The 16323-nt window shown below is 33.6% G+C and overlaps 2 protein-coding genes and 1 non-coding gene across 3 annotated transcripts in view; 1 reads left to right on the forward strand and 2 right to left on the reverse strand.

Annotated features, from left to right (window-relative positions):
• LOC123661375 (oxysterol-binding protein-related protein 9) overlaps positions 1 to 9900 on the reverse strand; it is a 107279-nt gene extending 97379 nt beyond the window's left edge. Inside the window, exon 1 of the mRNA XM_045596341.1 lies at positions 9708 to 9900. Within this exon, the coding sequence (XP_045452297.1) occupies positions 9708 to 9809 (102 nt within the window). The 5' untranslated portion in view covers positions 9810 to 9900. The remainder of the gene's footprint in view (positions 1 to 9707) is intronic.
• Positions 1140 to 1223, forward strand: Trnal-uaa. Its single transcript has one exon. It is a non-coding gene; the product is annotated as a tRNA-Leu (tRNA).
• Positions 9901 to 10630: 730 nt separating the features above from the next.
• On the reverse strand, positions 10631 to 14865 carry LOC123661801 (bromodomain-containing protein 4-like; the record flags this gene model as incomplete). Its single annotated transcript, XM_045596741.1, has 2 exons — positions 10631 to 11111; positions 11351 to 14865. Coding segments are annotated over 2 exons (3840 nt in total), but the record flags the coding sequence as incomplete, so codon positions are not given.
• Positions 14866 to 16323: the final 1458 nt, after the last annotated feature.

Consider the following 16323-nt stretch of genomic DNA (forward strand, 5'->3'; position numbering starts at 1 on the left):
TATTAAAAAGAACCGCATCAAAATCCGTTGCGTAGTTTTAAAGATTTAAGCGTACATACATGTGCAGGGACAGAAAAAGCGACTTTGTTTTATACTATGTAGTGATGTTCATCCATTAATGAAACTTATACATACATATATATTTAAATAGATCCTTCAAAGTAAACAGGACCTCGTCAAAACCTCTGTTCTACTTCATACTCGAGTATTTCTCGTTATAATAACTGGGTTAAGACAAATAGGAAAAATTATATCCATTAGTTTCATGCAGATTTACGTTACTGCTACATGCTTAAGCGTATATAATGTGTATAATGCTGTGTAAATTTTCATTTAAACTTTAACATTTTGTAGTTTCTTTGATTTTTGTATCGATTTCAAATAATTGTGTTTGTTCGCAAACAAGAAAAAAAACCGACTTCAATTACATCGACAAGTAATGCAACGTAGGTAGACGAAAAAATATTCAAGTAAATACGCGTTATCAAATATTACTCAAAAAGTATTCATCGCGTCTCGATCAAATTTAACTGGGCCTACAATACAAGCATCAGCTTTAGATTAATACAAGAATCATAAAAAATACCCAGTAAAAAATGTAGTAGTACACAGTAATTGTACATACACGTGTTCTATCATTATACCACACGTAAATCACTGCAAATCATTAAAAATGTCAATCTCATTATTATTTTTTATTATGAACTAACCGTGCTCTTGACTTCGTCCGCTTAGAACTTAACAAAAAAGTTATTGTTCAGTTCGCAAATTATAAAATAAATTTCTAAAATAAAAGTAGCCTCAGTTAATCCTTGTTAAATCAGCTATCTCCCCGTTAAAATCGGTCCAGCCATTTCGGAGATTAGCCGGAACAAACAAAAAGACAGACATAAATTATAAAAATTGTTGTTTTGATATATGTACCGTGTATACATCCATATGCATTAAGTAAAAAGCGGTTATTTTAATATTACAAACAGACACTCCAATTTTATTTATTTGTATAAATTAAAGGTAAAGATAACTATTATTATTTCCAACATTCAATTAATTTTATTAGAACTATCTTTTTGTTATTAAATATAAAATATTCTATATATTTGCAGATTAAGAATAGTAATTTTGTGACATTCATACAAGTCAGGTTGGCCGAGTGGTCTAAGGCGCCAGATTTAAGCTCTGGTTCCCGAGAGGGAGCGTGGGTTCGAACCCCACACCTGACAAATAGTGGATATTGTTTTTTAATTTGTTTTTAAATTGTATTTTATGTACTAGAAGTATACAGATAGACCGATAGACAGAAATACAAAAATTATAAAAAAATGTTATTTTGGTACATGAATTTAATTAAAGCGGTTATTTTAATATTACAAACGGACACTCCAATTTTATTTATTTGTATAGATGGTCATGACTTCATGATACGACATTCATAACGAAGCTAACGTCAAAACGACAGTCAATATTCATAACATTCTAAAAATAAACAATGTCGTAACTAAGACCGTAGTTCATTTTCTAGAAAAAAAAGTAACATTTTCACTTTTCAACATATTTATTACTAGGTTCTAATACTTGATCAGTATTTTGCCGAGATACTAATTGAAATTGAATTATGTAAAAGGCTATTTTGTTTTAAATTAAATACTTGTGATAAATAACGTATTTATTTAGATAAGGATTAATATCATGTTTATAAAAACATCTTCGCAAATAATGCATTATTTTAGAACAAACTTGGTTAGCATAAAAAAGGTTATAGTGAGCCAACCTTTAAAGGTAGATAGATATATGCTGTCGCGGACTTTTTTTTTAGAACTTTTAAAGGATAAATTTTTTCGTACATGATTTTTGCGTAACTTTAACCGTTTTCACATAGGCTATATATCATCACGCTAAGACCAAAAGGAGCGGAGCACCAATGAAGAATGTTTCAGAATCAGGGGTTCTTTTTTCCTTTTGAGAGCTTCCACTGCGTGCGCTGTGAAAACGGTTAAAATTTCGCAAAAATCATGTATAGCAAAAATGATCCTCATAAAAAGTTCTAAAAAAAGTCCGCGACAGCATATATCTATCTTTAAAGGTTGGCTCACTATAACCTTTTTTATGCTAACCAAGTTTGTTCTAAAATAATGCATTATTTGCGAAGGTATTTTTATAAACATGATATTAATCCCTATCTAAATAAATAAGTTATTCATCACAAGTATTTAATTTAAAACAAAATAGTCTTTTACATAATTCGATTTCAATGAGTATCTCAGGAGATATCGCAGTTTTAAAATAACATCGCAGCAAAATAATGATCAAGTATTGCGCGCGCATCTGTTTCACGCGGACGAAGTCGCGCACAGAAGCTAGTTACTAATAAATATGCAATCCTTTTTTCATTTGAGACTCCATCAAATAGCAGTTGAATATTGACAGCTACATTACAAATTAATAAAGAATAGAATAGTTTTAAATAGATTCGAATCATCATTATCTTGAACACCAGTAATTGATATTTTGACAACAAATTACAAACTGTGGGCGTCTCTCGAAAACAAACTTTTAAACATTTGAAAGGCATTCGTGACCTCAATTAAATTCTCATAATTATATCACTGAAGTGATCAACACACCCGGAGTGTCAATCCTAACATCGTAGTTATGTATAATTGTAATTTAAATGTTTGTTTTTTCAGGTTAAGTGTTATTAGCTAAATATTTATTTCTACGGTCTTGAAATTTTAATGAAGGTTGTAATCTCGACATCTATCAATCTTAAGTTTATGCTCATTTATATTAATGGCTTACAATATTGACAAAATAGTAAAGATAATCTCGTCAGCGTCTCAAATAACAGAGGATACATAAAGAAGATTGATCGGTACGGTTGAGATTACAATATCAATAGAATTTTGGAGATTGTAAAAATAGTAGATGTTTTGTGGCTAGTTCTTAACTTAGACCAAAATAGCAATAAAAATCTGATGAAAAGACCCCAACTGATCAATCTCCCTCCAGCCCATATCAATAACCCATTCACACATCTGCTTAGGTTCCTAACGAACATTACATGTTTTAATATGCGCAGGTACGCCCATACAGCATTGCGTGTAACCTTGAACTTGTAATATTTTCAGTCAAGGTGTAAATTCAACTAATTGAACCGTTTCGTTTACACAGTTTGGTGGTTTTCAATTCGGAAGTATACTGTGTGATTTGTTGTGTATTTATAAATGATTATTCGTAATATTTATTAATCAACATGCCACTGCCGCACTTGCTCTAGGACATTTAAAACTAAATGTGGATTAGCGAGCCATATTAGGGCCCATCAAAGAAATTAGTCATGACTCCTTGGGTCGCCGTCATCGAAATCGATGAGGAGGACTACTACTACTTATCAACATTTTCAAGTAAAACTTCTTTGCGCACGTTTGGCTTGGGAAGTAAGCTGGTGAATTAGTGACGAGTATCATCGGGTTAGGCGTACGAAAGTTGAAAGAGAGATATAAGTTAGTGAAGATAGAAAGGGAGAGTTACGTTTCGTAAGTTTTGCTTCAGTCTTGTAGTCTAAAATACACTTGTTCTTTTTTTTTTGATATAGGGTATTGAAGTAGGAAATAACTTACTTAAAATATGGAGCGACTCGACAGGGAAAGTACTTCAAGCTTGGAGAACATCACAGCTAAATAATACTGCTTTCAAGTAATGCTCCTGTGGTAAGATAGCCGAACCTCCACGGTTAGGGTCGGCAACGTACTTGCAATGCTCCTGGTGTTGCAGGCGTCCATAGAATACAGAATCCGCCTACCAAGAGACGAACCGTACGCTTGTTTGTATACCCTTGTAGTATATACATATATAATTATTCGAATCTATACCTTACTTTTAAAGCATTTACTAAATATTCTGGAAGTATAAATATAATACAGTAGTAGCAATTTATAATACAAACATATCGTTATAGACATCGAATCCGCCCATTACGCTTTCAATCAATTTTAATGAAGTTTAGCGGTCTTTGAAACATTGGATAGGTATAAGCAGATCGGATTACCCAAAAAGAGGGTTTGATGCTTAAAATTGAAATACAAATAATTTGTATTATTAATTTATTTTAAACGTGATATTTTATATCCTATTACCTTCCCAAATAACATTCTTTAAAAAAAAAAAAAAGAAAAACAATATCAAGAGCCAGTTCAAACACAGCTTTATAATGATGATGACATGTGTTTGTAAACAAATTATGATCTTTGTCTACAAAGGGTTTTAATGACTATGTAGCGAATTTTGAGGATAGCGTCTTAGGAGCATATTACTTTTTAAAGGGCGCTAGAGCCAAACAATGTTTTTTTGTACGGTTATTTAACCGATAATAGAATAACCAAAAACAGAAGAAAAAAAAAATGGGCAGAATTCCGCTTTCCTTCTTAGTTTTTGTCTGACACAATTAATTTACTTCAATCCCTTCCGAAATCCAAAAAGAAACGCCTTTCATAGTCCATTTTTTTGATGTTGGAACAGTTCCAAAGAAAAGTAAATCGTAATTCTGGCACTGAATTAAAACAAGATAGAGAACAAAAACAGTCCGTACCAGAAAATAAGGCAAATTTAGTAGTATCAACAAAACGCTTTAGGGAGTCAAAGACAGCGTTTAATATTTTCGTGTTTACTCATTTTGAGCTCACTCTTGTGCAGAATTCACCGATAAAAATTCGATTTAATATAATGAACATTGTCGAAAATATGTCTCCGCCAACCCGCAATCGATCAGCGTGGTGGATTAAGCTCCAATCCTTCTCCTACATGGAAAAAGAGGCCCATGCTCAGCAGTGAAATGATACAGGCTGAGTGCCAAAATATATCTAATTCGGACTCAGCCAGTATTGTACTCATAGTACCGTGGAAGTTAACAAAGCACATGTTAATTCAAAAGAAAATTTGCTAACAGATTTGTTTTTGTTTTCACGAATACATTTTTAGGGTTATTTTTTGCTTTGTATTTTGTATCTTTTGTACAGCACTACTGTTCTTTTAGTACATTAACTCATTATAAAGTCTGATTTTAGTGTATTTTTGGCTTTTGCTGTAACCTTTTCCATTTTCGGCTACAATTTTTCCAAATCAGTTTAAAATCGGTCTCAAGCTACGTAACTTCAAAAAAGGAAAAAAATAGCGATTTATATACCTGTACGGTACCTATATTTAAATCACCATAATTCAATACTCTGCTTACGTTTTACCGTGAAAGTTACCGTAATAAGAAGAGATATTCAACTCTGATAACATACGAATAAAGACGGTTTTGTATTAGGAAATGGTGGGACCAATATTGACATAGTCATATCATGTTTGGAAATTGTATAACTGGGTGTTGTTAGTGTATGTATTAACTACGTAATATTTTATTTGTCTTCGTGAGCTGGAACAAATAAAAATTCGAAATGTTATATGATGTCTTAAATTCTTAAACGGAAATTTTATATATTTAATATTATAAAAATAGCTGTACTTAATATAATATAATAAATAAACAGGAAAACGGAACACATACTTTTAACTTAGCTAGGAGTACAGTACCACATCTAGTTAGAGATCGCTTAAATGAATGTACTGTGTGGCTACGGTACTAAAGAATATAGCCACCCCCTCTCTTCCCGTGGGTGTCGTAAGAGGCGACTAAGGGATAACACAGTTCCACAGCTACCACCTTGGAACTTAATAAGCCGACCGATGGCGGGATAACCATCTAACTGCTGGCTTTGGAACACACAGGCCGAAGACGGGCAGCAGCGTCTTCGGTGCGACAAAGCCAGCACTGCGGTCACCAACCCGCCTGCCCAGCGTGGTGACTATGGCCAAAACGCATGAGTTCACGTTATTTTAGGCGTAAACTTGTGGAGGCCTATGTCCAACAGTGGACTGTATAGGCTGTAATGATGATGATGAAATGAATTTAAAGTGTACAAGCCTGTATCTGTAGTATATACACTGTTATATGCTGAATCTGTATTTATAACTAAATAAACTTCCATATACAGATATGAGAATTAGATTTTTTATGTCAGTAGGGTGGCAACAAGCCTATGATCCGATTGTAGGCTGTTACTGTAGCCTAACCCCGCTGAAGCCGAACCTAACTCCGCTGTCATCACAGCGCACCCTCAGGAGCTCTAAGTACCATATTCCCCACAGTAAACGAACAAGTGCATTGCTCATCTTACCTCTGACCCTCTGCAGGGGCTTGAAGTAGGGCCAGATTTAGGAGAGGGCAATTGAGGCTACAGCCACGGGGCCTCCACAAAAGAGGAGACCCACAATAGACTTCAGAAAAAAATATCTAATTTCGACCAGTAAACACTAGTAAACAACTTTTCCTTTCATATTATTTTCGCGTTATGCCTTTAAAAAAAATTGCCATTTTATTTAGATAGTAATTTGGGGCCAAGGGACTTCCAGTCTTTTGTTGCTCCGAGGCCTCCAGACCTCTATTGGCTTTAGCAAAACAGCATCTTGATTTTCAAAACCGGTAAATTCCATATAAGTGAATGACCCACTAAAGATTTCCTTCACCTCGCGAAATAAGTATATGAGGAAATATTATTTTCTGTAAAAAGAGATTTTAGCTTTATGTAAAGGCTTTACTTGTTTACAAATTTTATCGAAAGGCAAACGGTTTTTTTTTTTTTTAATTTTGACCTTTAACATTTACCGTTTAGCTCTTTCATTTAACGTATTAAAATAATCAAAATGGCGAAATTAAACTCGATTAATATTCTTATTGAGTACTCGCTTTAACGTTCAAAGTCAAAGATTTATTACGAGTGTGTTTTGTTAGATTACTATTTAAAATTAATTTAATTTAGGAATATCTAACTAAATTTTTGATCATGTTAAAAACTTTCTTTGACATAATATTATTGCAATATTTTTCAATAAATACCTAAGTACATATTCAAAGCTTATGTATTTACGAAAAATGTTAACGAACATAAACAGTCAATTTACGTCTATCGTTATATCCATTATCCATCTATACAGTTACATATAACCTTCCAATTAACTTTAATTTTCGAATTTCGAACATAAAAACTTATAATAAGCCTACACTGTTAATAAATATTTAATCAACAACTTTAAATAAATAATAAAAATTTATCTTGTGTTATAATTTCGTGACAAAATTGCCCATTTCTTTAAGAAAATTATAGACTAAAAAGAGGTATGTTACTCAGGTCGATAATGGTATTCTACTTAGGAACAGAGTAAAAATAATGACACAGACAGAGTAAAAATCTACTATTTTAAAAATATCAAAAATAATTTACGTGTATTGTTGTACTTGCTTAGGTAGTAAACACTCGAAGCTCATTATAATATAATATAATGCAATCTTGTGCAAAATAAATCTCTTTTTATTTAGCTGATCACAATTAACAGTCAAGTATTATGTAAATAATTGTGTTTGCTCGCAAACGAAAAAAATCCGACTTCAATTACATCGACAAGTACAACAGACGAAAAATTGTCCAAGTAAATACGCGTTATCAAAGATTATACGAAAAATAGTCATCAGATCTCGATCAAATTTAAATGGGACAACATGAGACGAACTACCTTTCGATTAATAAAAAAATCATCGAAATCGCTCCAACCACTCAAGTTCTGAGGATATACATTTAAAAAAATACAATCGAATTAGGAACCTTCTCCTTTTTTGGAAGTCTGTTAAAAATAAACAGTAATTAAGAGTTTGAGGAAGCAACTTCAAAATATATCTTATAATCTTAAATTAATTAATTGCAAGGTTCTGTGCTCAACTCTACATCAATATTTTTCTATGGTGTGTTTACAGTCAAGGAATAAAGACTAAAGTTTTTATATAATATGAGACTTGGTAAACAAACTAGATTCTTTTATGACGTGTAATATTTAAAAAATATTTGCTTATAAGACGATAGAAGAAATAACAAAACAATGACTGGCCCATTGCCGCAGTTTGTAGTAACACTGCTCTTTGCTCCAGGGGTTGTTGTTTCGATTTCCACCTAAGTCTGGCTATAATATACATATTATTTTTATGTATAATCTAAAGAAAAATATAGTTTTATCACTGGCTATTACCTAATATACAGGCGTTAAGTTAACAGATCCATATTTAAATAATGTGTTTGCGTAGCGGTCACAGCGCTGGTTGTTGTGCTAGCGGTCGCGAGTTCGATCCCCGCACATGACTAACATTTGTATAGGTCACACAGATGTTTGTGTTGGTATGGACTTTTGTGCTTGTGTATTGTGTGTGTTTCCAGATCCAAACACGAGACAATCCTACTGGGGGCCGTTGAGTATGAAATGTTTATTAAGATATTCTATAAGCGGACCCGACAAACGTTGTTCTATCTTACGAAATTTCAAATACAAGAAATTTAAATGAGAAAATTTCAAAATTCTTTACAATTTTATTAATTTTTCTTGGTTGGGTTCCCTAAAAAATTTAAACTTTGGATTAATTCTCATCCTGTCATTCCCTTCACAATACTGTTAGTAATTAATTAGTATTTATATACATTTATTTTCTTTTCAGGCGGCATAACTTCTTTCTCTCCGATGGTGAATTGCGCTGTTCACGTGATTATGTACACCTATTACCTATTATCATCGGAGGGAAGTCCTGCAGTGAAAGCTTTCCTTGCTAGGTTTAAAAAATGGTTGACCATCATGCAGATGGTAAGTGTTACAATATTTATTATTCAGTACTCAATATCCAGTAATATTATTGATTATCTGTTATACTATCTTTAGGACCAGTCTAAGAACATAACTAAGTACTGGAATTAGGAATTCTTGTCGTTTAAACATCATTGGCAAAAGCCAACAAAGACTTACTTTTCATAACATAATCTTGAGTAAGTTTAATAGCAGAAGCTATTGAATTATTTAAGTGTTCAAAAATGATTAGCAAAATGCCTTAAATAGATATTATTTTTAAAATTATATTTTTACAATTAATTTAAACAATCAAACTAAGAATGCGTAGAAAAATATCTGATAATAATAACAATTTTTTTCTCCAAAAAGATTACATATATTTTTTAATAAAATGGTAATACCTAATTTAATTATTTTTTTTCAGATACAGTTCACAGTATTGTTAGTGTACAGTGCACAAGTATATCTCCCAAGTTGCCCGGCTCCACTCGGAATCACATACATGTATTTCCCTAGCGTTGTAATTGTTTATTATATGTTTTACGACTTTTTTAAGAGAAGTTACAAAAAACATGCTGATAAAATATAGATACTTATTGAAATAAATGTAGTACACATATCGTTTTATGATTTGTTTGTAAAAAGTTGGTCCTTATGAAGTTATTATATGACAAACTAATAATATTCTTTATTTCCATCTAAAACCGACTATCTCTTCAATTATTATTGCTCATGAAAATTAAAAGTTAATGTTTAATTTTACTTCGTATATAAATAAACCAAATTTAAGAGCTGATTTATAAATAGACCAATTCATTAACTATTTAAATTTAAGTAGCCCTATTAATTTTTATATTTATAACCAATGAAGTCTTTGTAACAAAGACAGTGTAACAAGTTCTATCGTGAAGTCTCAAAATATTATTTAAAAAACCAGAAATAATAAAATAGTTTTTAACTTAATAAACTAATAAACAAATTTTAAAAAGACCAACGTCACTCACCGTATAATAAGAGAGCAAGCCAGCGTTCTCGTCCAACACGAACCACCTGTACTGCCAACCTTTCATCACATTTGTCCACTTACTCAATGAGCCCTCCATCATGATTATAAAACTTGTAAATTTAAAAACACATAAAAATAAAGACAGAGAATTTTACACTGCGACAGAAACTTCATCAATCACCATAAATAATCCATACGTTTGACAACTCGTTAAAGTGTCGCCAGTATGGTAAATTGTGCTGCCATTGTTAAAATGTGTGATGTGTGTAGATAATAATGATAATACTATTAATTTGTACCTACTGAATTATATTAAAAGAAAATGAATTTTAATATTAATTTTCTAAATCATTCTGAATTTAAAATAAATAGATATAATTTATATGAAAAAATAGTCTAGTAAATATGCATTATTAGAGATAACTCAAAAAGTATTTGGCAGATCTTGATCAAATTTAAATGATGACGAGCACATGACGAGCTTTCAATTACAAAAAGATTTATCGAAACCGGTTCACATCGGTAAAAACTTATAAGGCATTATAATATAACCTAGACTGATAAAAAAATTGTCAAGTAAAAATATTCTTCACATGACACGCACCATATTTTTCGATAGTCAAAAGTTCTGAGCTAACATACATTTAAAAATACAGTCAAATTTGAGAACTTCCTCCTTTTTTGAAGACGGTTAAAAAGCTTGGTGTTCCAAGTGCTTAACGAATATTCTAAAAATGATATAATACTGTAATTGGGTGTCCAAAATGAAGCTTTTTCCTCTTACTTGTAACAATCGTTTATAAAGGCATGCAAAGTTGTAAATGATTGCTGCATTCTCTTATAATATAAGTTTCAATGACTTGTATAATTAAATGAATTAAGGATTAGTATAAATTAGCAATATGCAAATAAAAAAAGTAATACTATTTAATTTTTTTAATAAGATTTCATATATTACAACCTGATCATCACTTGCGCAATAATAATTAACGACTGAATACACAACATACGTTGTTTAATTTAGTTATACTAAAACTATTTACTATTTACAGAAACTCGCCATTCGGCGTTTGTACATCAATGTCTTCGGATAGCTCGACCTCGTTTCGTTTTACTGTATCCTGATGAAATTAATACTCTGTTATTATCGCTGTCTAGGCTGACTCCTGATAAATCTACGAATAATGGCACATTTTCCGATCCATCTGCAACGGCATCACCTTTACTGAAGCTTTCTGGAGTGCCTTCTCCCTCAATGGCAAGTTTTTCATAGTCTTTACTCAACGAATTATTCTCCGCTGCCTCGACGAATGCATTAGATAGTTCACCGCTAAGTTTATTAACAGTACCTGATGAAACGTCAAACATGAAAATTTCTCTTTCCTCTGTAGGTTCTTCGGATCTGGAAAGAAAACGAGATAAATTAAACTAGGTCATTTCAAAACCTGGCCTTAACATAACAATAAATAAAGAGCAGTGACACATTTACTATTACATAATTAATATTGTGTAATATTCATACACACACACACACAAACACACACACAAACACACACACACACACACACACACACATATATATATATATATATATATATATATATATATATATATATATGATTTAAAATCACTTTAACTCACCCTGTCACAAGAAGAATAACGGATTGTTCATCTGTAGCAGTCTTCTTTTCAGTATCTAACCATTTTTCGAAGTTGTCTTTTGTAGGTTTCTTCAATAAGTTGTGTAAACTGTCACCAGCAACGAATTTAATTCCTCTTAAACTGTCACTCGTGGCACGTTCTGCTCTAGAATGTTCAGCATTTAGTGTCTCTGTTTGTACAGGAGCCAATACAACTACAGAAGTAATTTTTCGTCCTTTTAATACGTCAGGTAAAGGAAATTGATTGCCGCTAACTTTGAGGGGTAGATACCTGTTATATTTTTTATCATTTAAAGCCACGGGATCAACTTGGGTGGCATCTCTTTTTACATAATCGCTTGCAATTTTTTGACCCTCTGGCGTCTCTGGATCGAAATGTACTACTTTCATTTCAACGCCTTTATTTTGGGCAGATGGTGGAGCAACGTAACTCGGAACATTTTCTGAGGCGGCTATATCCTGGTCATCATCATCTACGCTTTCATCAATTCTAGATTCGATGCTATCACCATTTGGCTTAACAACAATCGGTCTATATTCACTAGCAGCAATTTGTTGACCACCCCCAGCACTGAAGAAGTTTGCTAATTGATCTGGTGGCAATGACTCCAAAGGAGTGTCTCCCACCTTGTCATAATCAAGAACACTTATGTCAGCGTTATCTAAAATACCTGAAGATAGTAATTGTTGTCTTAAATCATCTGGAACTTCATCGGGTAATTCGATTGCAGGTCTCTTCTTTTTTTCTTCTTTAATCGGTTCAGGGGTACTACTTACTGAATTTAAAGTGGATGATACATATGTTTGAGTAGTTGGTTTAATTTCAACAGTTCTTGTTGTTGATTGGTAGTATGGTGAAGGAGATGGCGTACTTGTTACGTATGTAGGCTGTTGTTTTGATCTTTCTTGAACGTATTGGCTATTTATAAGTTGCTGTTGATATTGCTGGTAATTTTGATTGTACTGATTATTTTGTTGCTGTTGCTGTTGCTGCTGTTGGTATTGATTTTGCTGTTGTTGTTGCTGTTGATACTGTTGCTGCTGCTGCTGTTGTTGTTGCAGTTGGTATTGATGTTGCTGCTGCTGTTGTTGTTGTTCTTGTTGATGTTGTTGCTGCTGCAGTTGGTATTGATGTTGCTGCTGCTGTTGTTGTTGTTCTTGTTGATGTTGTTGCTGCTGCTGTTGGTGTTGTTCTTGGGCATATTGCAACTGATTTTGTAGGCGTTGAATTTCTTCTTGTTGTTTTCTTACGTTTTGGGCCAATTGCAGTCTTACTTGTTGTTGTTCAGCATCTAAGTACTGCGATTGATCTCGGGATGCTTGTTGGTGTTGTGTAGCACTAGTAGGTGTTGGAGCTGATTGACTTGAAACAGTCACGTCTTTAAAATTAGGTTGGGCATCTGGGCCATTGACTGTTATATGTTGTTCGTATTTGGGGATAGCAGCTACTAATTCCCCACCGTTTGGCACAAACTGATTGATGTTTTGTTGATGTTCGGCATTTGATGTAAATTGGTAGCTATTTTGTTGATTTTGAGGTCTATCTGATGAAAAACTTTGTTGGTGGAAGCTTTGTTGAGTGATCGGAGTAGGTTGTGGATGGAAATTGTAAAAAGTGGGAGAAGGTTGTGGTAGGAATTGGTTATGACTGGGAGGGCCCGGAGAAGGTGAAGGTGATGGTGACGGTGAAATTATTCCTGAAAATGAGCCATGATTGTGACTGTTTTCCGGAGTAGTAATTTGTACTGAAGGTCTTGGTTGTAAACCATTATGGAAACTGACATGCTGTTGAGGAGCTGGTTGACGTTGGAATGGAATACGATTTTCTTCAATGCGTGGTGGCGATGGTTTCAAGTTAAAAAACGGCGATCGGCTTGGGGCTACTGTGAAAGAAGGTTTGTTTTTATTTGAGTCGAAAGCTTGAAGAGGTCTCTGTTGTGGTAATTGTTGATTGTATGGAATAAGTTGTTGTGGTCGAGATTGATGATCTGAAAAGTGAACGTGAGACGGATTTGGACTAGGTTTTGTGTTCGCATTAAAGTTTTGTATTTGTCTGTTAGGTAATAATTGTATTTTTGGAGGATCTACTTGATCTGTTGTAATCGTATGATAATTTTCTTGTAAATATTTAGCTTCATCGAAGTAGTTCTGTTGTTGTGGAGTTTGATGGAATGGTCTTTGAGGTCCAGAATGGAAACTAGGCTTTGGTGGAAAATGTTGCCTGTTGCCAAAAGTTGGACCATTGGGACGTGAATGGAATGGAGGTTGGTTACTGGGCCTTGAGAATGTTGGAAATACTGGGCCAAGAGGTCCAGGAATTGTAGGCGCGACGTTAGTGAAATGATTACTAGGGCTAGGAGATGCACTTGAAAAAACAGGTCTAAGTGACGGAGAGGGACCAAACGGGTTTTGACGAGGTATTTGATTTCTGAACGGAACAGCAGACGGTCCTTGTCGAGGTAATTGAGGTTCATGGCTAATAAAAGGTTGTTGGAATTGAATACGATTTTGTGCTTGTTGTCCATGTTGATAGTTAATCGGGTTAGCCTGATTTACTTGTTTCAAGTCACGATCACTGTATTGTGGTCTTGGAGAAGCTGACCGCTCAGATTGTGCCTCATTTAACCGTTGGTTAGGTAAAGCGATTGCTGGTCTTGGTGCCGTCTCTTCCCGATCTTCGTAGTGAGAACCTTCTTCTCTTCTATTACCATAATGATGATTTTCATTTCCAAATGTAATCTTAACATTACCATTGCTGTGATAAGTTTCAGATTCTGGCTTGATAATAGCCCTTAAAGTGGTAGTTTGCGCAGGAATGTACAAAGGTTCGGGGGTAACTGTGACGTATTCCTCGTGTTCTTCATCATTGGATGGAGGCGTGATTGCTGGAATAGGCTTTTCATAGATAACTTTATCCTTGGAATGTGGGTCCTTGCTGTATTTAACGTAAAATACTTGAACTGGTTCCTTTTTCTTCTTTTGAATTGGAACAGGAGGTGGTGCAGGTAATGATTCATTGGACTCTTTTATGATGATTTCAATAATAGGCTCCGGGGCATCGATATAGTGAGGATGAGCGTCTTCGCTGTAAAGGGGAGCAGTGGGGAAAGCACCGTAAGGAGGGCCAAAAGAACTTTCGAGGTCTTGATCTTGGACATTAAGTATTTTCGGTTGAGCGAATATTTCGTTTCTGTTACCATTACTTTCTACATTATCATGATTGGGATCATATAGTGGATCCTTTTGAGAGTATTGCACGACTGGCTCCATTTGCACCGCGTATGGCGGCAGCTTTCCTCCACGAGGTTGAACATTGGATATTCTTCGGCTACTTGACAGGGATCGAAAGTGCGCAACTCTTGAATGTGGTAGTACTAAGGAGTATTGAAGATTCTGTGGTGTTCTTATGTTTTCTAATTGTCGTTTCGGTTTCGTTTTCGCTGTCGAGTTCTTGGCGCATGCTATGCTGAGTACAGCAAATGCTGCGACCTGAAACAATTAAAATTTGCACATTAATATAATTTTTGGCATACTGCATATGCTGTTTTTATCCAAATTAAAATCAATAATTTGTAAATTATTAAATTTACGAACCGACAGTAAAAAAATAATAGTCTTTATTTTATAAAATAAAATTTATTTCATCGTTTCATGAACATGATTAATTTCAAAATGAATTCAGACAATTGTATTTTTGTTTCTTATTTCATGTAATCGTATTCATTACATCTGAAATTAAGTAATGTTGACGGTTAAAGGTGGCAATTTTTAATACAAACAAGTTACGAATATTTAAGAACAGATTTATGAAGGTTTGAAAGTAATAGCTTATCATAATGATTTTCATAACTCAAACTATCATAACCAAAAAAAGGGAAGGAACGAAACCTGTCGAACTACATTCCGGTAAGAATAAAAGTGAAGATTTCTAGCGTGTGATTGTATTTCGGATGCGCAGGTAACGCGGTGTTCTACATTCAAATCATCTTATATGAGTATTATAGATAACGTATAATAATAAATGTATAATTTTAATCTGTAATATTTAAAAAAAGAAGATGGTCAAATTTAAACAGTTATATAAACATCTTAAAACAAGTGTCTTTAGTGATATTATAATTAACTAGCTATAACCCTGCGCGCGTTGCTATGCCTTTGTTTAACCGACTTCCAAAGAAGGAGGAGGGTCTCAATTCGACTGTATTTTTTTTTATGTATGTTACTTCAGAACTTTTGATCGGGTGGACCGATTTCGACAAATTTTCTTTTAATCGAAAGGTGGTGTGTGCCAATTGGTCCCATTTAAATTTATTTGAGATCTAACAACTACTTTTCGAGTTATATCTAATAATGCGTTTTTACTTGACGCTTTTTTCGTCGACCTACGTTGTATTATACCGCATAACTTTCTACTGGATGTACCGATTTTGATAATTCTTTTTTTGTTGGAAAGGGGATATTCCTAGTTTGGTATATGGATATGGATAAGGGAACCAAGATCTGATGATGGGATCCCAGAGAAATCGAGGGAAACTCTCGAAAATCCGCAATAACTTTTTACTGAGTGTACCGATTTTGATAATTTTTAACTTAATCGAAAGCTGATGTTTATCATGTGGCCATATATAAATTTTATCGAGATCTGATTACTACTTTTTGAGTAATCTTTGATAACGCGTAGTTACTTGACTATTTTTTCGTCGATCTACGTTGTATTACTCGTCGATGTAATTGAAGTCGTTTTTTTTTTCATTTGCGAGCAAACACAATTATTTTTCGTTTGCGAGCAAACACAATTATTTTATGGTCGTACCAACTCAGAAGCCTTTGTGAGCTCATGCACAACACTTTGCTGAAAATCATGACATGATCAAATGCATGATTTACGATTCTATAAAGGACATATAGATAAAATCAGAGCTTAGTCCACCATTTTGCTCCTCTTTAGGTTGG

This window comes from Melitaea cinxia, chromosome 17 (assembly GCF_905220565.1).
Source record: "Melitaea cinxia chromosome 17, ilMelCinx1.1, whole genome shotgun sequence".
Lineage (NCBI taxonomy): Eukaryota > Metazoa > Arthropoda > Insecta > Lepidoptera > Nymphalidae > Melitaea > Melitaea cinxia.